Source organism: Anastrepha ludens, chromosome 4 (genome assembly GCF_028408465.1).
Source record: "Anastrepha ludens isolate Willacy chromosome 4, idAnaLude1.1, whole genome shotgun sequence".
In the NCBI taxonomy this organism is placed as follows: Eukaryota; Metazoa; Arthropoda; class Insecta; order Diptera; family Tephritidae; genus Anastrepha; species Anastrepha ludens.
The window spans coordinates 114316811-114337991 of NC_071500.1; the positions used below are offsets into that span (position 1 = coordinate 114316811).

At 40.5% G+C, this 21181-nt stretch overlaps 1 protein-coding gene across 1 annotated transcript; it reads right to left on the minus strand.

Moving 5' to 3' along the window:
* Nucleotides 1–5070: 5070 nt before the first annotated feature.
* On the minus strand, nt 5071–11293 carry LOC128860673 (uncharacterized). Its single transcript, XM_054098330.1, has 2 exons — nt 11151–11293; nt 5071–11094 (listed from the first exon to the last, which is right to left on the minus strand). The coding sequence occupies exon 2, from the start codon at nt 10947–10949 to the stop codon at nt 5280–5282; it is 5670 nt and encodes a 1889-aa protein (XP_053954305.1). The 5' UTR covers nt 10950–11094; nt 11151–11293; the 3' UTR covers nt 5071–5279.
* Nucleotides 11294–21181: the final 9888 nt, after the last annotated feature.

Below are 21181 nucleotides of genomic sequence, written 5' to 3' on the forward strand. Positions count from 1 at the left end.
GTTTGCATGCGTATTTAGAACTGTTGCAGCAGTTTGTCGATTCTTATGACACTTTGCGTGTATTTCTGCTCTAAATACACACATTCAATGGCAATTCGGCGCGGCTTCCACTCTTACACCCGCCCTTCATCGCTCCACTCTTTTGTGCGTAAGAACTCAATTTTGTTATGTTGCCTTTGCTTTTATGGCTCCGCATACACAAATGATGATTACAAATTTCCAGCTTTTATAGTTTTACAATATGTCGGGTGACTTTGGTTTTTGGCCTATTAAACTTTGATTTGGAATTGAGTTATTTCTGTGCAAGCAGTTGGAAATGGATGGGAGGGAAATTGGCGAAATATTTTATTTGCGGCTTATACCAACAAATTTTCAATACTTTCGTTTTCAAAGAGTATATATTTTTTTTTTTTTTTTTAAGAAAATTATCTACTCTTACAGCGATTGGCTGCTTCTTCAAAGTTGTTTGGTTTAGGTTAAGTAAATGTATGCATGTATAATGATATAAATTCTTTCTAGAAACTACAGTAACCAAATAGAGCAGTCTCTCAAATGGCTTATGAAATAGTAAATTCAAAGGCACATCGAACGACTCAGCCAATTTCTAGACTTTGAAAAGAAAAATTCCGAATAACTATGATGTGCGGGCACAGTCCATTTAAAGTTTGGGCTATGATGAGAAAGTAATTAAAAAGAGGTCAGAATGATGGTCTTCGGCACGCAAATGCAAAGTAAACCAGTTAAGAAAGTTTAAGGAAAACTGGTTCAGAGGTAACAAAGCTTACCAAAATGTGCACATCTTCTGTTTGAGGGAGTGCTACCCTATATAATTCCATTGCAAAAGCTCCAAGACTCCTGCCTATGCGAAATGGAAGTTAGGTTAAGTTAATGTTTTGGCCAAATAAGCGGCGGTAAAGGTAAAAATTTCTCCGATACACTTAGATCCTTCTCACTTTGGTTCGAGTTCTTTAGAACCACTTATTTTTCACCCACTAACACTAATATTGGGCGCATCTTTGCCACGGATAAAGTCCATTGATTTTGGGAAATTGACGAACAGGTAAAAGAAGAAATATAAGAATTATATTTTATGCAGCTAAGGAGCATTCTAAAGTCGATTTCTGCAAGTGCAATGTATTGTACCAAGTTGTATTCGCCACCAAGAAAACATGCCTAAGGGTTTCTTTGGTCCAAGTCTTTTCAACCAGTAGGCTTAGATAATGAAGAGCAAAGGGTGAAAGGTGTTAAGTGATTGAGTTTAAGTAATCATGCGAAGTTCCTTCACCATATGTCAGTGCGTATATGTTGAGTTCGTATGTTGCTTTAAAGCAAGTCTTTCTGGGTAGCTGAAGCTTTTACAATAGTTTGCGACATGTGGTAATTGGTTTCTGCTAAGGGTGTGTAGAGTATTGAAAATGGTAAGAGTCTCTCGATTATGTCGCCTATTAATATTCCATAGGGTCTAGTGAATATGTGTCGTAGATTCCGATTTTGTCACTGAGTTGACATCTATGACTTTTGGCGTCCCTCAGAGGTGGCTCGGCTTGCAGCGGATGCCTGCTGCCGTTGCTCTTACGATGTTTATCAATGAAACTTGTTACTCATTAACAAGACTCTCCCAATCCTACATTTCTCGGATGAATGAAATGGCCATAACTGAGCTTCCTTTGAGCCTATATATTTTATCCTATATAATCCCTACACGGTACGCATCCGTCGGGGCAATGCAATCTACTGGGCATACAGTAGGAAACAACATACGATGTGACTTCAGATGTAGTTTAATTGAGCTGATTGATTGGTTATTGTGGACTGTATTCCGGATTCCGGATCCTACAGTTGTTGAAGGCTTTTTTGTTTTTGTCACAAAAAATATTTGATGATAATCTTTAACTATTAAAGCTCCGGCCAGTCGTTTTGCCGGTTAATACACAAAGAGGCCGATTGGTTGTAGGACGTGAGTTGGCGGTAATGAAACATGGAACTCCTAAAACCGTATGTTGTTTTTTTTATTTTTATGATCGTTGGATTAGTCTCTTTAGCGCAAAAATTTCATATTTTGCTTCCATTTCAGCATGTTGCGAAACATTTTTCAATAAAGCTTTTGCGCATTTCAGTAGAGCTATAAATTCCAAAAAACAAAAAAAACGCTTGTTGAAAACGATTTCATGTGCGCGACATATCTCAAGATTGACTGCATCAATTTGTCATCGCAAAACCTCGCGCAATTTCCACCTTCGACCTCCGCCCAGCACCTCATCTTTTTACGCACTCTACGCTCACTTTGCACAGCATTTGCCTCAAACTACAACAAATAAAAAGTAAAAGTAATTGAATTACAAATGTCAACGCGTCAGTGCACTAAACGAGGCGGCCGACGCAGCCAATCATATCACGCGCCCACAACAAGAAGCAAGGCGCACTCACTGCTATTTGCAAATGAAATGACTCTAAACAACACCGCCAAAGCCGAAACAAAAATATGGAAAAGCGCCACTTGCTGAAGATAGGCCGCTCGCTCGGGAATGAGGTGGCAAATAAATTGCGCTTAAATGATTCAATTACGCATCAGGTTAACATACACGTCTCTAACAAGCTCACAAGCCAAACCGCTCGCCTTCTTTCCAAACACTGGCAGGCATTTGTGGCGATGACTGGCTGGCATTTGAAATTGATGACAACAAACACAAGCGAACGCGACGATGGCGAGATGACGAGACTGTGAACGCCAATGACTTTGCGTTGCGACAATGAGTGTACGACCGGAGACAGCTGCTGCGCTTTTACGCCTAAAAATATGCCACTCAGTCACATAGCCAGGTGCACATAGTGGAGAGCGCGTGAGTTTGAGGATGTGTGTGTGTGTGTGTCACTTGAGCCATTTATGCTGCGCAAGGAAGTAATGATGTGTTGGAATGAGTTGCGACAGTTGCAGTGGGAATTGCGAAAATTTACGCACGTTACAAATTTTGTAAAATGATTGCCGACGCACGCACCCCAACCGCTGTAATCTTCTAGCAGCGCTGGCTACAAATGCTGGCGGAGCATTTATTATCGACGTTAAAATGTCACACAGCTGAGTTCACCTCGAACCACACAACGCCCTCTTCTACTTATGATTTGGCATTGCAGCGAGCTATGCGACGCACTTCGACGCGCAATCGTTTCGCTGATGGTAATAAGCGTATTTAGGGCGCCGCGTAATAACAATTTAATTGGCCACTTTACAATGTGCGATGTGATTTTAATTTAATTTTATTTTTATTTGCCACGCGTTAATAGCGCAATGCGGCACTTAGCACAGGGCACCATAAGACGCTTCAGGCGGCTGTCTTGCACCACAGCAGTTCCCAGCGCACAAATTTAATTGAAGTGCGAAATTATTTGAGACAGGTATTTAAATTGTTAGGAAGAAGAGGCAAGAGGGCAGTAATGAGAAAATAAGCGGAGTAGAGAGCCTTGCGGCGCTGGAGGAAGTAGGTATAATGCGAGTAAGTGATTGCATATGAAATAAATCAACCGAAATTTGTAGCCAACGTAATGTGGAATTGTGTAAGTATGTATGTGAATATGTGCTTGTATAAAACAGATTGTCGCAAGGCATAAATCGTAAAGTTGTTTTTCAAATTGCAGGCGGCTAATTGGCGCATTGTTCCCAATTTTCCAGGATATGACAGGCGTTGAGAAGGGGGGATATTTGGTAGATGTGCAGCGATAACGCTCCGAAAATCTATAACGTAAACGAAGTTTTTACAAAAACGTTAAATTAAATTTGTAAATTAATATTTTATATAAATTTTTAACTGATGCAGAAATACTTTAGTAGCTGTTGTGGCCGATCTTCGCCTCCGATTTGTGGCGAACGTCTTGATATTATCCCACAAGCCTTTATCTTTTCATAAAAAGTCAATTTTTTACTCCCTGGATGGTTGACACAATTGTGTATAATTAAATGTGTTAGATATTTTTTCTTTATTATATAAATATTAGTTTGGGGTAGATTCCTGTAGCGATCGATATCTCGTAAAGTTTGATTGATACTTGTAATGATACAATGTAAAGTTTATGCTCGTTGTCAAGGTGAGATTTCACACTAAAAAAATGTGTCCTTTTTTTGCTTGTTCGATTCAGTTGTGAGTTCCAGGATGTTAACAATCGATATCAACAAAGAGAAAATTCAGTCGTTTTACAGTTTTTTTTTGATAACGGTGAAAATGCAAGTCAGTCCCCTGAAATTATGAACGGTGTTTATGGGGCTTCTTGACATACCCTTACACGTACAGGTCTTCGAAGTCAATGTTTGTATTTTATAAAAAGTGCAATGAAAGAAAAGGCTAAATGAGAGAAAGAGGTCGTGTTTCTCCAGAATTGCAACGAAAATAAGGATAAAAATTTTAGAGGAATTCTTTGACTAGCTTTATGCAGGTTAAGTGTAAACAGAATGCATTTTTAAATTTCATATTTCCTTCCTTTCCAATTTACACCCAGAAGCAACAAAAGCAACATAGTTTGTATTAGGCAAGAAGAGAGTAGGCAAATTTAACTGTTGCAAATTGTAAACGTACTTTGGGGATTTTTTTTAATTCCGTTTGTTCTCCCTAAAAATGTCCGGTATTTCCATTCCTTTCAATAACGTCATAGATCCTGTTCAGCATTGAAGCAAATAACTTTTGAGTGCTAAGGGAGTCCCAAGAATAGAGAATGGCAGCTTTCAACTCTTCCTTTGTAGGGCACGTCTTATTTTCCCATAAACTGCTCCAACGGGAGAGTTGATACTGAGATCCGGAAAAATCGATGACCACCCAAGAAAGGGGACGCATTGTTCATTAAACCAACTCAAAGTGCGGTGTGATGAATGAAATGCCGCATTATCTTACTGCAAAACAATTTTTTCGCCAGAATTCACATTGAGAAATGGGGGTAATTCATCCGAAAGTCTTCTTCTTATGTACTCTGTGGAATTCATGCGTGTTGATGGGATGTGGAGTTTGATCTTTCCAAGTGCACTTACTTGTTGGCGTATGCCGATGTGTTGCGGCTACGATGAGATGAAAGGGGTTTGCTACTAACTCAATGGCAAAGAACGGTTTATTCTGAAATTTAATTCAATATTGTACACTTTGTATTTTAATAAAATATAGAAACTTACCGCAGTTTTGCACCCCTTCTTCTTCGTTCCTCGACTGATCGTATGCAAATGAAAAATAGAATAGAACGAAGAAGAATGAGTGCGCAACTTTGGTTCACAAGCAGGGTTGTAATTTTACTTATTACAAATTTTAAATATCATTTGTCAACACCCCCACCCCCGTGGAGCGATCAGCTTCACCACTTTCCAGATCCAGGACTGCCAATTTAGATACCGCTCGTTGCAGAAGTCCACCAACCGTACGCACGTCCGCACGCCGAGCCACACCATCTTCGCCAGTGTACACACGCTCAACAATACCACGTCGCCACTGAATCCTTGGCACATTCGGATCGCAAATAAATACTACATCACCCTCTTTAAGAGGCGCGGTTCGTTCACACCACTTAACTCTTCGGGTTAGCGTTGGTAGATACTCCAGTACCCATCGCTTCCAAAATGCATCTCTTAGGCTTCGTGCAATGAGCCATTGCTTGCGTAATAAAGGTATCTTTTCACCAGGAGAGTTGGCCGTTGGAGTTTTAGGGATATTACCCACGCCAATCAGGAAGTGGTTAGGCGTTAATGGCTCGTCTTCGTCGGGAGAGATGGGCAGATGCGTCAATGGACGTGAGTTTACTATGTTTTCCGCTTCTATCAGAAAGCTTTGTAAAACATGCTCACGTGGCGCTTTTTCTTTTAATGAATGTCGAAGAACCCTTTTAACGCTCTGCACCATTCTTTCCCAAATTCCTCCTTCAGATGGATTGGCGGGGCAGTTGAAGAACCATTCAACTCCCTTGGTTGACAATTCATTTTGTATTCGCTCAGTGTCAAAAACATCAGGAAAACGTTTCGCTTCTTCGTTGGCCCCGATGAAGTTTTTCCCATTGTCAGATCGTAGACGTGTTGGAACCCCTCTCCGATTCATGAAGTTGCGCATAACTATTATACAGGAATCCGTTGATAAGTCGTGGGCGATTTCCAGGTGGATTGCGCGCACGGTGAGGCACGTAAACAACGCGACCCAACGCTTTTCAGTTCGCCGCCCGATAGTAACCGAAATAGGCCCAAAATAGTCCAGTCCCGTATAAGTAAATGGTCGTACATAGGGCTTCAAACGATCTTCTGGTAGAGGACCCATCATAGGCGCGTGAGGTTCTGTCTTCCTGACTTGACAATATTTACATCCGGCTATTACACGTCGTAGCATTTGCCTTATTCGGGGAATCCAGTATTTCTGACGTATATTGCTTATAGTCGCCTCGTGATTCTGGTGCTTCATTGTGCAATGGTGATAATTAACGACCAGATGCGTAAATATATGTCCATACGGCAGTATGATCGGTCTTCTGATGTTATACGGTAAGAAGCTAGCTGCATCTATGCGCCCTTGTACACGAAGTAGCCCCCTGTCGTCCAGATATGGCGAAAGTTGCTTTAATGCGCTGTCATTTGGAATGGCTTTACCAATTTCGATACTGTTGCGTTCTGAAGTAAATGATTCCGATTGAACGCGTAGGCATAATAGGTGCTCCGCGGCTTCCAGTTCAACAGCAGTAAGTCCATATTCCAGATATTTTAGCTCCCGTTTACGGCAGCGGTTTATGAATCGAAGCACCCACGCTACTGCTCTTTTTAATCTAAGTAAATTTGAGAAACGATTGTAATCTATAAAAATATAGTTGTTGGCAATTAAAGAAAATTTAGAACGGAGCTCTTCATCTGCTTCCACAAAGATCTTGCTGATGTTTTCTTCAGCAGGCCACGTCTCTTCATCGCGTCTCAGAAAATTCGGTCCCTGTAGCCAGCGAGATTTTAGTGAGAAATCAACACTTCCATGGCTTCTTGTCGCATCATCGGCTGCATTGTCTTTCGTTGGCACCCATCGCCATTCGCGAACTTCACTCCCATCTAAAATCTCTGCAACGCGGTGCGCCACATACGGTTTGTAGCATCGATGTTCGCTTCCAATCCACTTCAAGATAGTTCTGGAGTCGCTCCATAAGAAGCATCGTTCAGGGCGTATTTGGTGATTTTCCAATATCAATTTTCGTAAACGTACACCCAGGACGGCTGCTTGCAATTCCAGGCGTGGAATGGTTACGGCCTTCAGTGGAGCGCACTTCGTCTTCGCACAAACTAACGTAACACCAACTTCACCAGTCGACTTTCTTGACCTCCAGTAGGCGACAGCAGCGAAGGCCTCTTCGCTAGCGTCAACGAACACATGCAGCTCCAAATCCGAAGGCGCACCATGTGGGAAGTAGAATCGCGGCACACGAAATCCCGCTACTTTGTGCATCTGCTGGCGCCACCTTTCCCATATTATATTCACATCATTTGGGATGGGCTCTTCCCAACGGACATCACGACGCCATACTTCACGCATAAGAGATTTGGCTGCAACAGTAAAGTGACTTAAAAATCCCAACGGGTCGAATATTGACATAATAATACTAAGAAGTTCCCTTTTTGTGGGACTCCTTTCGCCTGTGATTACTGCTGGTTCAATGCGATGGAACTTCAGGTTGAATTTAAAATTATCAGTTGCTGACTCCCAATATAACCCAAGAACCTTCTCTGTGCTCTCAGCGACTGCGATCTGTTTCGTTGCCGTACTACCATTTAATTCTTTAACTACCTTCTCTGAGTTCGATACGAATCCACGTAACTCAAATCCACCATCGCTGTGAATGTCACGAACCTGCTTTGAGATATCTACGGCCTCTTCAATTCCATCAAAACTGTCAACAAAATCATCAATATAATGATGATCAAAAATAGCTTTAATTGCACGAGGATGACTTTCGTGGTGCTCCTTGGCGTTCAGCCTCATGACATATTGCGCCGAGCAAGGCGAGCACGCGGCGCCGAAAATCATCACTCGCATCTCGTACTCCTCAGGTGGCTTAGTATTTTCGCCATCACGCCAAAGAAAACGCTGTGCACACCTGTCTACTGGCTGTATAGCTACCTGGTGGAACATCTCTTTAATATCTCCGCAAACTGCAACTGCACGCGTTCTAAAATTAAATAAAATCGAAGGTAGTGATATGTAGAGCTGTGGTCCCTTCAATAACTTGGAGTTCAGAGATACCCCTTCAAATCGAGACGCTGCGTCAAAAACAAGGCGTAATTTTTGAGGTTTATTTGGGTTGACGACACCGAAGTGTGGGAGGTACCATTTCCTGGATGAAGTCATACTCGATTTCTTGGGCGTAAGCTTTCGAGCATAGCCTTTACTTAGGTACCCATCAATGATCTCTTTGTACGCGGTTGCGAACGTTTCGTCGCGTTTCATCTTTCTCTCAATCCCTTCAAGCCTATGTAGAGCAGCCGTATAATTATCGGGCAGTTGTATGCTGTCGTCCTTCCATAATAGCCCTGTTTGAAATCGACCTCCCACTCGTTTAGTTGTGCCTTCAAGTAACATCTTAGCTCTGACGTCATCATTGCTTTCGACAGGTGGCGAAGATCTAACGCCAAGACTTTCAATATTGAAATAGTCGAACACAAGTTGACGCATGTCTTCTTCTTCTTGCATTTCTTGGGTACGTAAAAAAAGACAAGAGCGGCTTGCTAACGACGCACGACTGGTTGGACCAAAAACTACCCACCCTAGTTTAGTGTTGCAAGCGTACGGACCTTGCTCACTAATCCCTTTTATGTCAATCGGCAAGCCTAAGTGTGCATGATCGATTCCAATTAAAAGTTGAGGCACAGCATCAAAATATGGCTGGAGAGGCAGAGACGAAATTGATTTGTCACTGCTCTTTAAATCATCATGACTTAAACTCTGCATGGGCAAACCTAGATTAGCTACGGTATACACGTCGCGCAGTAGGTAGCGCTTATTTTTACCAACACCGCTAATTTCAATATTGAAAACCTCAGTCGACTCTTGGGCTGTTCTTCCTCCAAACCATTGTATATCTAACGAATGTCGACGGCCGCGTATTCCCAACTCCTTGGCCAAATCACTGTCTAACATCGTAATTGAAGAACCTTCATCCAATAGGGCGTACGTATCGATGCGCTTATTATCGCCATACAAGGTTACCGGCAGCACACGAAAGAGCAGCTTGGGCTTAGTGCTGCTAACGTTTGCGCAGCTCAACACGTTTCCTCGTACGTCACCTTGTTCTTCCTTTAATAAACTTAAGGTCGGCGTAATAGCATTGGCCTCGTGCAATAAACTGTGGTGCCTACGCTGGCATCCTTCTTCTAAACAAAGCTTTTTACGGCGACAGTTACGCGTGTTATGGCCCACGTTCAAGCATGAAAAACAAGCGCGATGTTTCTTCGCGAACTCCCATCTATTAGACACTGCAGCATTTAAAAAACGACGGCAATCTTGCAGTTTATGTTGCTCCTGGCATAATGGACACTTAACGGGAGTTACACCTGCATAACCTGGACACTGTTTTTCGGATGTATGTAACACCGCACGACGCTTTTGATCTTTATTGTCGATGTCTTGCACTGTACATATCAGATTAGCAAGTTCACTTACCCAAGCGCTAAAATGTACAATTGTCGGATACGGCTGTATTGAGGCGGCGACTCTGGCCCACTCCAGTTTCTTACTCATAGGAAGCTTAGCTAATAGTTCCTCTAATAGCGTAGGATTGGCGATGTGTTGTTGTCCATTCGCTGACTGTAAGAATGTTGCTAGGTTTCTCACTTTAGTGGCAAAGGGTACCAGTTTGGACAATGCATTCTCCGAAATATTAGGCAAATCCCTCGCTTGACGTAGCTGACTCTGAATTAATTGTTCGGGTCGGCCAAAGCGAAAACGGAGTTGCTCTATGGCGGCGCTGGCGTTGTCTGGATGAATTAAAAGCGATTTAATCACTTCCCGCGCTTCTCTTTTAACAGCTTTCTGCAACCGTTGATTGTTTTCCAGATTAGTGTAGTTGTACATTGAAGTCGATTGGACGTAGGCTGTATAAAAAATTGGCCAGTCTTCTGGCTCGCCGCTAAATTCGGGTAAATCTTGCAACTTCCGTGGTACTGTTGCAGAATTGTTTAAAAATGAAAAATTGTTTAAGTCATTTGTTGGCATAGGACCATGAACAATACTGTTATAATTATTAAAAACAGGGGGCGAAATTATCGACGACGATGTAAACGGCACGCCAGAATTACCTAGTGTAGCGTGTGTTTGTCCCTTTATTGAATACGTTGGCGCAAAGACGGCGCTCGCAGTTAACGACGGCAGCGAAAAAAAACTACCACCGTTTTCAGCGGCTTGCTGGCCTGGCAGCATGGCAGCGCTGCTCGTGATAGTCGACGTCGCAAAATGTGCATAACTGTTTATGGTCGATGGCGTGATGTTATTTGTTGTTGCGTTAACCGACAATTTTTGCATACGTGAAGTACATGAAAAATTTGGGAATTCATATAACGGAGCACCTATAGCGGGTGCTAACGATGACGCAACGACGGGTATTGTTGTTGTCGTGGCGGTGGATGTAGCACTATCTAAATGACCTGAGCTACGCAAAGCAATCTCTAGCCTTTGGCAGTGGCGGTTTTGTTCACTTAATCTTACCTGTGCTTCTTCTAGTTGTCTTTGAAGAGTGGCGATTTGATTCTTCATTTCCAATCTTAAACTTACGGATTCTGATGAGAGGGCGGTATTTGTGACGTTTGTATACGTGCTGGCAGCAGTTGTGGCGTTGGTATGCGTGGTGGCGGCGGAGGCGGCGTCGATTATGATGGCGGTGGAATTAGGCTGAACTTCACCTGACTCTGGTTCTAATTTGTTGAGCCGAGGACTGCGGCGTTTTTCTATGGTTTCCTCCGGATCATTCATTTAAACGGCCCCAAACTTTGACTCTTTTACGGCAAGGAAAAATACGCAGTTAATCGCAAATAATCAAAACTGCGAATAAAGATGTTGCGGCTACGATGAGATGAAAGGGGTTTGCTACTAACTCAATGGCAAAGAACGGTTTATTCTGAAATTTAATTCAATATTGTACACTTTGTATTTTAATAAAATATAGAAACTTACCGCAGTTTTGCACCCCTTCTTCTTCGTTCCTCGACTGATCGTATGCAAATGAAAAATAGAATAGAACGAAGAAGAATGAGTGCGCAACTTTGGTTCACAAGCAGGGTTGTAATTTTACTTATTACAAATTTTAAATATCATTTGTCAACACGATGATATCGATATCAACGGCCTTAACAACCGCGCTGTTAGTTCTGCCTTCTCCAAACTGGATAAAAAGGCAAAGCGAATGGGTTTGGTGGTGAACGAGGACAAAACGAAGTACCTCCTGTCTTCAAACAAACAGTCGGCGTACTCGCGTATCGGCACCCACATCACTGTAGACAGCTATAATTTCGAGGCTGTAAAAGACTTCGTTTATTTAGGAACCAGCATTAACACCGATAATAATGTCAGCCTTAAAATTCAACGTAGAATCTCTCTTGCCAACAAGTGCTACTTTGGACTAAGTAGGCAACTGAGCAGTAAAGTCCTCTCTCGACGAACAAAACTAATACTCTACAAGACTCTCATCATGCCCGTCCTAACGTATGGCGCAGAAGCTTGGACGATGACAACATCCGATGAAGCGACGCTTGGAGTGTTTGAGAGAAAGATTCTGCGTGAGATTTTTGAACCTTTGCACGTTGGCAACGGCAAATATCGCAGACGATGGAACGATGAGCTGTATGAGCTTTACGACAACATAGACATAGCGTGGCGAATAAAGATCCAGTAGCTACGTTGGCTGGGTCATGTCGTCCGAATGGATACAAACGCTCCGGATTTGAAAGTATTCGATGCGGTACCAGCTGGTGGTGGCAGAGGAAGAGGAAGGCCTCCTCTGCGTTGGAAAGATCAGGTGGAGAAGGACTTGGCTTCACTTGGTGTGTCCAATTGGCTCCGGTTAGCACGAGAAATAAACGACTGGCGCGCTTTATGAAACTCGGACAAAATCGCGTAAGCGCTTATCGTGCCAATTAAGAAGAAGAAGTGCACTCACAGCTCCCTTCAACATAAGAGGTCGATCGCCAAAATTTCTTTTTGCAAGAAAAAACTTGGCTGTAAACGCAAATCTCTCCAATACTTACTAAATGCATCTGACCTATATAAGTTCAATTTCTTTTCATCACAAAAGATATCATTAAAAGAAATTGGTAAATTTTGGAAAACTTATACATTTTTGAAAAGCTGTTTTATTTATTTTCAGCTACCAGATTCCAAAATGATCCCTATTGTGACGAGCGAAGATTTTCTGTCTCATTTTGAGGTCAGTGGTAAGTTTAGGAGATGGCTTCAATTTAGAGAACTTAATACTCCACCAGCGCTTCAAAATTCGACTTGACACAGCCCGAGAAGCTTTGAAACTTTTCGCACTTCACGGAGGTTTAGAATTTATTTTCTTCCACACTGATTATTTGTTGATACGTAAATATCTTCTTTTTTTTGTAATTTGCATGACACAATCACTTCTTCCTTTTAGGCGGTCCACTTCCTGAAATGCCTTTTTTCCGGAAACAAAAGTTAAAATTTTACCTTTTTCTATTTTTGTAGGTGCCACGTGGCATTTTGATATAAAATGTCAAAACACCTTCAAATTTCTATATTTCTTAATTTCTTCTAAGCTTTTATAATTTTGTAACTGTTATATTTGTCTACTCTCTTCTCGCTTAATACAAATGATGTTGTTTTTGTTGCTTGTAATGCGAAATTGTTTCTCTTAACACAAAAATATTTTCCCCAAAACATAAAAAAATATAAGTAAAATTATTGTGCGCCTATAATTATGCAAAGGGGTGTATACAATAATTTTTGGAATACTGTGTCCTAAGTTCGTTAAACTTTGGGGCCCTTATCAAAACTAGCCTGACTTGCTGATGAATAACTAAAACCGCAAGAGTTTATTGCTATTGCGCTCAAGTATCGCACAAATATAGTCCGTTATAGCCATGTGATTGAGAAAAAAGTGAAGTATTGTCGCGCAGTGTAATGAGAGCATATCCACACACCTCACCAAAGCCAATATTTGGCTGCCAGCAAAGCAAATACAAAACGAAAATAATTTCGCCCACTCATCTCCGAACCATCTCATTGAATTTATTTATATTTGATCGTCCAGCCAACTCATCCTTTTCCCTTTAATAGAGATCATTTCTCATTTCCACACCCACACACACGCACCATAATTAAAATCAAAATCAAAAACAAAATAGCAACAACGGCAAGTTCCTGCAACATACGAACAGCGCAAATGCGCAAACAGTCACAGTTACACAGTTACAGGCTCCCCAAGCCACTTGTTATTGACAATTTACCTCCTCACTTGCTCGAATGTCTATATTTCATTATTTCTATTTACTCGTCGCTCGCTAACTTTCCTACTCCCCTCTCGTAGTCACACCATTTGGCTTTGTATTTGCCTTTGCCATTGCCATTGGCGTTATTGTCATTATCCTGCAGCTCCGTTCCGCTTGGTTGCACGCTTAAGTGAGCGTATTGAAAGTGGAGTCAAACACTCAGCGGGTATCCTTTTGTGCTGCTGCTTCCTCATCCTCTTCTTCTTTTCACTTTAATTTAGTAAATACGATTGTTTTATTGCTTGTCGTTGTTGCTGCACTTTTATTTATTTAATTTACGCTGGTGTCATCATTCCATCGATGTTGGATGTCGGATGCAGGCCTGTGGACTAAGTGGAAAATCAGTGCATTGCCTCATCGGTGTTTATCATTTGTAATGAAAGGCCGACCATAAATAACTCTTTCCTCCCGGCCAGATACACGTAATTGTCTGCCCGCTGCTAGATGCATTTATTTATTTGCCATTAAGCGAATTAGCGTGTCTAATGTGTTAAATGTTGCCTAGCGTAATGGAAAGGGTTATGGGTTTAAAAAATTATAAGCTGTGCCAAGTTTTTTGAGAGTGGATGCCTTTGAAATGAAATTTCCCTCCTGGGCATACGTATGTACATTTGTATGTCTACCAATTTTATCATTACTTTTAAATATTTCCAAGAGTTGACTCTTCTGAAATTATTTTTCATCGTCATCAAAGTGCCATTTTACATGTTTTGTAAAATATTATTGCGCCGAAACCTGTTGTAGTCCATTTATTTCATAAGTTTTCAAATTTGTGCACAAATCGAACAAGTAATGTCATTGTACAGGAGGGTACATGAGTTGAGGCGGCCGCCGTAGTCGAATGGGTTGGTGCGTGACTACCATTCGGAATTCACAGAGAGAACGTTGGCTCGAATCTCGGTGAAACACCAAAATTAAGAAAAACATTTTTCTAATAGCGGTCGCCCCTTGGCAGGCAATGGCAAACCTCAGAGTGTATTTCCGCCATGAAAAAGTTCCTCATAAATATATCTGCCGTTCGGAGTCGACTTGAAACTATAGGTCCCTCCATTTGTGGAACAACATCAAGACGCACACCAAAAATAGGAGGAGGAGCTCGGCCGAACGCCCAAAAAGGGTGTACGCGCCAATTATATATATATATATACATGAGGTACATATGACTATTGACATCATAAAAATAATGCAGGTTATTTTGCACTGAAAAAATCGAGTACGTCACCTGTATAAAAGAAATATTCTCACTAGTTGGCAATGCCATGATTCTTTGTGCGAATTCGACTCACTACTGTTTCATTCTATATCTATTTTTTACTAGTCCAGTAACAATCATAAAATAGCTTCGCATGAAACTAGTTCCATCTGAATGCTTATTGTAAGCGAATTGTCCCGACAACCAAACAGAAAAGCACTACTGCTCGCAAAAAAACCGAATGCCCAAATTAAGATGCCAGCTGAGTTGAGTGCGCATAGCGACGAAGCCGAGAAGCAAAGTAAAGGAGTATTGGTGCTAAATGCAGCGGATGTGGATGATTTAGAGAAGTGTACGACGGGGCGGAGTAGCAGTTGGATGGTTTCGTGCGTTGCGCATTTATAGTTTTACACACAATGAAAATAATATTGAAGTTTTTTTGTTGTTGGTCTACAATTACATGCATATGCCAAGTATTATTTGGTGTACATATTTGTAGTTGTAGTCAGTGTTGTTACAATTGTTGTCAAACAAGACGGCAGATCACCCTCTATGGAAGGAGGGTGAAAACAGTGAACAAGTGGGTGATTGCGGCGTTTAGCTCATCCAGTTGTTCAATGCCTTGTTTTGGGCGGTTTGTGTACACGCAAGGCAAAATCACTTCCGTTACGCTTTCCGGCCCTTAACCGCGTTGTGGAAAGCAAAGTGTGTGTGTGGGGCGGCAAGTGCGAGTTGACTTCCAGAGGGTGGCACATTGTGGATTTTTGGACTTTTTTGTTGGTAATGCGCCGTACTTCTCGACGCAAACATAAACTGTTAGTATGTAACTGTTTTGCAAGCGTTTAGTCATTTATCCATGCCTTGTTGATATTGCCCTCGATGCGTGCGAGTTGGAGCGCTGCGCTACCACAATAACCCAACGTCAAGGGTAATAATGAAATAAATGTTTCGCTAAATGATTTCGTATTTTACAATTTTCGCCCTTCTTGTGACTTTTTTGCTTTCGGATTTTTAAGCACCCCTTTGTCTTGCTGTGCGTTGTGTTGTTGTAAGTGTCTTTGCTTTGTTGGCAGCTTGGGATTATCTCATCAGAATGCATGATTTTCAATTAGTTTGATGCACTTTTGTGGTGTACATGAATGCATGTGCACATAGATACATTAGGGTTGGCCAATTTGAAGGGGGAAAATGTAAGCTCTCGTAATTTTTTATAGAAAAAGGAAGTTAAAACGAGCAAAAATGTATAAGCAAAAATTTACATAAAAGTGAAGGTTAACAAATGTGTTAAATGCGAACTAACAAACTTTGAAAATATCTAAAAGTCGAAGTCATCGCCGTTGATTTTGCGTTTTGTGTATTAAGAGATTTTTTATATTTTGATTTAGCACTCATTTCTTTGGTTGTTGATATTCGTTTGAACATATTCTCCCATGTGATTCAGTGGTCGCAAAATCAGCTCACCCTAATGCACACACAGACGCACCTAATTTTTTGCTTAGATTCCGCCGACTTTTGGTGTTTCATTGTGCTTTAATTTAAGGGCGGTTAAACTAAGCTTATTTGTATTGCTTTTCATTTTGCGGGTGAAAAGTTAGTTTTTTTTTCATACTACACTTTTGGCACACAAATTCGTTGGATATTTAGATTTATTGCCCTTTTAGCTAAGAATGTAATTTCATAAAGTAATTTTTGAGCTTTCGATTTCAAATTACCTTCTTAAAATAAAAATCGCGCATTCAGTCAAAGGCGAACATAATAAAAAAGTTTCAATTTAACTCAAAGCTGAAACACTTTTTGACAAAAAGGTAGCTTATTAAAGACCGCCGTAGGCGAATGGGTTGTTACGTAACTACCATTCGGGAGTACGTAGGTTCGAATATCCGTGCATGAAACACCAAAATGAAGAAAAAGTTTTTTCTAAGAGCGGTCGCTCCTCGGCAGGGAATGGCATGCCTCCGAGTGTATTTCTGTCATGAAAAAGTTCTTCATAAAAAACCATCTGCCGTTCGAAGTCGGCTTAAACCTGAAAGGTCTCTTCATTTGTGGAACAACATCAAGACGAACACCACAAAAAGAGGAAGAGCTCGTCACTTAACAGAAGTGTACGCGCCAATTATTTATTTATTTTATACTAAATGAGTCTGAATTTAGTAAAAAATAAAACTTGAAAATTTAAAAAAGTTCAAAATATATATTGTTTAGTTTTCAAAAAAATAGTAAAAATTATGCTCATGACCAATCAATTTTTAATTTATTAAACTCTTAAAATTTAAAATAGCTAAGTTTCGTATTGAGACTTAAAAAATACTTACAAATTTTGCATATGAAATTCTATTATTAATTGTCATATCTATCCTCTGTTTTTAATTTCAATTTAGCGAATCAATGCATACATACACACATATAATACGTTTAATTATTTTCTATTAAATGCGAATGTTTTTACATTCACATTCTATCCTTAGAAAAATTAAAGAAATCTTCTCTTTTTCTCAATGTGCGATTCCCACCCACCCGGAATTTCACTTTCCCCGCCCCAAAGTCAAGATTTCCAAACAACACCTGTGTGGCGTGGAATTCATAAGCGACTCCTAATGAAACCCTATTAAGGGAGAGACAGAATAAAGCTTAACAAAATGAAATCGAAAGAATGGAAAAACTCGTAAATTTTGAAGCAATTCGCAGCCATAAATCAAGCGCCAATAAAAACTAAGTGAATGAGTGCGAAAAAAAATTAGAAAGAAAATAATTTTCACAATCAACGAAAGCCAAGCAAAAGTGCGGAAAAATCGCAAATGAAACAACGCGTCAAATGTCAGCAACATGCGGTAGCAACATTGAGTAATTTTCAAGTAAAAGCGCCATGGCGAAAAATTCTCGTACGTTGAAATAGAAAATAGAGCAAAAGCGCTAAAAGCAACTAAAATTCAAAGATTTTCAAGAAAGTTGCCGGCTGAGGCTGACTGCCTGCCTCGCCTTGACAACCTACAGTTGAACTGTGAGAAGTTTGCGAGCTGGAAAGAATATTTCCAACAACAAATGAAAGAAATCGCTGTGTAGAAAAAGAATTTAATTGAGGTGACATTTTCGCGACATCGACAGCGACAACAGCAGCAGCTGCCGCCAACTGCAATCAGCCGGTGGTGCATGCCGCATACCTACAACATCAGTATAAACAAGAAATAATCAGCAGTGCGTATACGCCCCGTTGGCAGCAGCACAGCAACGAAAATTAGAGGCGACAAAAGCAAAGATTTTTTAATTGAAAACATTTTCAATGCATTTTTTCTTAATTTATTTTACCTCTGTATGTCGCCAATGTCCAATGTCACAACCGTGTCCAATTTTTAATAAAGCGTGAGGTGGTGAAGTAGAAAATTTTTAATTACTCAACTGGAGGAAATATTAATTTCGTATTTGGTGGTGAGTTCTGGGAGACGCAGCCCAGCGCCACATGCGTACGAAATTTTTACATTTTTATTATCAAATTTTGCTTTATTTGCACTACCGCATGTGCACGCCATTCATTTGCCACTTCCGTGCCATGCGATTTTATCTCTTTTAACCCCAAAACTGGTTCATAACTTTTGCCTCATTGAGCTGCTGCAGGCGCACGTGTGTCGTCGTAATTTTATTTTACGCATAATTTTTAGCTAAAATGTCTGGTTTATCACTTAAAATTTCTTATCCTTTCCGGAATTAATTATCTATTATTATTTGTGCTTTGCCAATGTGCATTTTTTTAGCTTAGAAAAGGGTTAAAATCATGCCGCCTTTATTAGTCTCGTTATGGATGCGGTGTATTCGCCTATCAAATTTTTAAGATCACGATAAAAGACTTGTCCCTGGCGGTGTGATAAACTTCACGTCCTCATTACATAATTATTCGACTCATGTTTAGTGAGCTCTTACAAGGCTGGCGCGTAATTATTTAATTTAAGCAGATGTATTACGTAACTTTGATTCCAAAAGGCCCAAGTCGATTTCTGCAGTTATACAAAAGAAACATAACCTTAAAGATTGTGCGAAAAATTTTAAAATTGCTTAAAGCAAACAGCTCGAAGAAGCACAAATGCAATTATTAAGACAAGTCCTGGTCAACAAATAAAGACAGACGCTACCAGCGAGAACAACACTAGACGAAGCTATGTTGTACTGCCACTACTGTTTCCACGGGTGGAACTAAAGGGAGAGGGATATTTGATGGGCAGATAGTAATTTCAACAGTCTTACAAGACAACTACAACTCTTCCTCTGCGTCTCTGATTAGATGCATAGGCCTCTTCTTTTCGCCAAGCGTTAGCAAGTGGCGAATAGATGAAGCAGCTGGCATAAGTGGGTATAGAGCTGCCTTAAATTACATGTGCTTATAAGACAGTGATAAGAAATACCAGTTTAATGAGGTATAACTCTGTAAAGGATATCTTTGTTGTTGCTTTCGCATGCAAATTTTTCGTTAAGTTCATCGAGCACAGAGATAGTGAGCGGAGAAGTGGCGAATAGAAGAGGCCTAATGTCGTTAGCTATCTGCCCATATTCCGCCAGACCTAGCTGTTGGCCTACGTATTACTGAACGCCCTCTTTCATTTCAATGAGGTTCCTTCTGAGGTGCCTAGGAGACAGCCCAAGACTTAGATTGTGTATTCTGGGAAGGGCACTTTGATAATATCCCTACAGAAACTTCTAGCTAAGCATTTTCCATAGCTCCTTGACTGGAATTTGGCGATATGCGAGCCTCACTGTCGAGCCGGTGCCCGGACGGCATCAGAATGCAAACCGTAGCTATTCTAAGAGACAGATTTGTATTTTCACTCGTATTTCATGCTTCGTTTTTATGTCTTTGCCTGAAGTAGTGTCAAGTAGTGATTCCAAGACTTGAGGCTTATTTACAGTCAGTAATGGTGCGACGTCAACCGATATGCGTAGCTCCAAGTTGATCTGCATCATCCATGTTGCGAAAAATTCGCACCGGCAAATTAATTTCGTACGTAATCTCCTAGCAGTAAAAAACCGATAAAGTTGAAAAAAGCAAGTGTTGCCAAACACAATCGACAGTACGCGAGATTAATAAAATGTGTGAATCAATTTTGGTTGGACTTTCGACGTATCTACATATAGGTGTTATAGAAAGGTGTGGAGAGCGGCCTACTCTGTGGTACTCTTTCATCTTCCATCACTTGCAACAGAGCTGGGAGTACCAAGGTCTCAAGTATCTTTACTAAGAAGGAAAAGAGAGGGCACACCTTATTTGGGGATTTCCCCAGTGTCAATCACATTTCAGGGATAATTAGAATTGATAAAACTTTCTGTCCTGCCCAGCTTTAAAATGTTATGTGCTCCTTCTTCGCGGGTGAAGGAGAGTGGCGTATTAGTATTTGGCCATACGTTTGACATTATGCAACGAAAAATGCAGTATAAATTTCCATCTATGGTGGTCAAAATGGATGAGATAAAATCGATAAGAATTGACGATAATCATAAAAATAATGGGTATATTCAGAAACGCATTATAATGCGCAACATACTTTTGCAGTGTTGGCAGTGCGTTCAGAAATGCAAATATGGCAGTACTGCAAATGCATCGCGTTCCAAAACGCCATTTTTGTATCAAACGTCACGCATTATTTGCAGGAAAAATTTTAATACTGCCGCTGATTACGCTAATATGATTTCTGATGAAAAGTGAGTATAAAACTAATTTTTTTAGCTTTTAATGTATAGATATATCAAATATACGTTATTAAAACAATATTTTATTACATTTTTCTTGATTTTAGCGATTATCTAAGTACATCGGAAGTAAAGTTGCTTCTCAGAGTCCGACTGAGCATGGAAAGTGAATTTTTGCAAATCGTCAACAAATCTATCAATTGCATCACTTGTCACATTGGCAGTGTTGTCAGCGCTGCAATTACTGCGCATTTATAATGCGTTTCTGAATATACCCAATAGCAAAGAATTTTTTTTGGTGGGAATAATATAAAACAAATGTTCCGAAATTGAGATTTTCATAGCCTACCGGCGAATAGCTGTAATGAACTGTCACAATGTCTTGGCTATGCGCACAAACGAAAAGAAACTTTATTTGCAAACGCCACCGATAGATGTCGCCAAGCTGTGCTTGGAATGGAAACTGCCAGCCACACTAAGTTGCGATAAATCGGTTAATACTTCAACTTTTTTAAATTCAATATTAGTTTGGGGAAAAAGATATCTATTATTTTTGCGCGAATGCTTTAAAACTGTTTTAGGGTCCACCACAAGTTCCTGGGCGGCGATACGACCACTAACATGTAGGTAAACTTCGATTATTTCTATGGTTTGATCGACATTACCGACATTTTCTTTAACATCAAAAATGCCTGAACGGAATCGAAGAAACCAAAATTGCACGTAACTAGATGTTACAGTATCGGCGCAATAAAAGCCATTCACAATTTCCATTTTAATATTATATTAAATATAAAAATCGCGTGGTATACCTATTTAACTTGTTTTCCAAT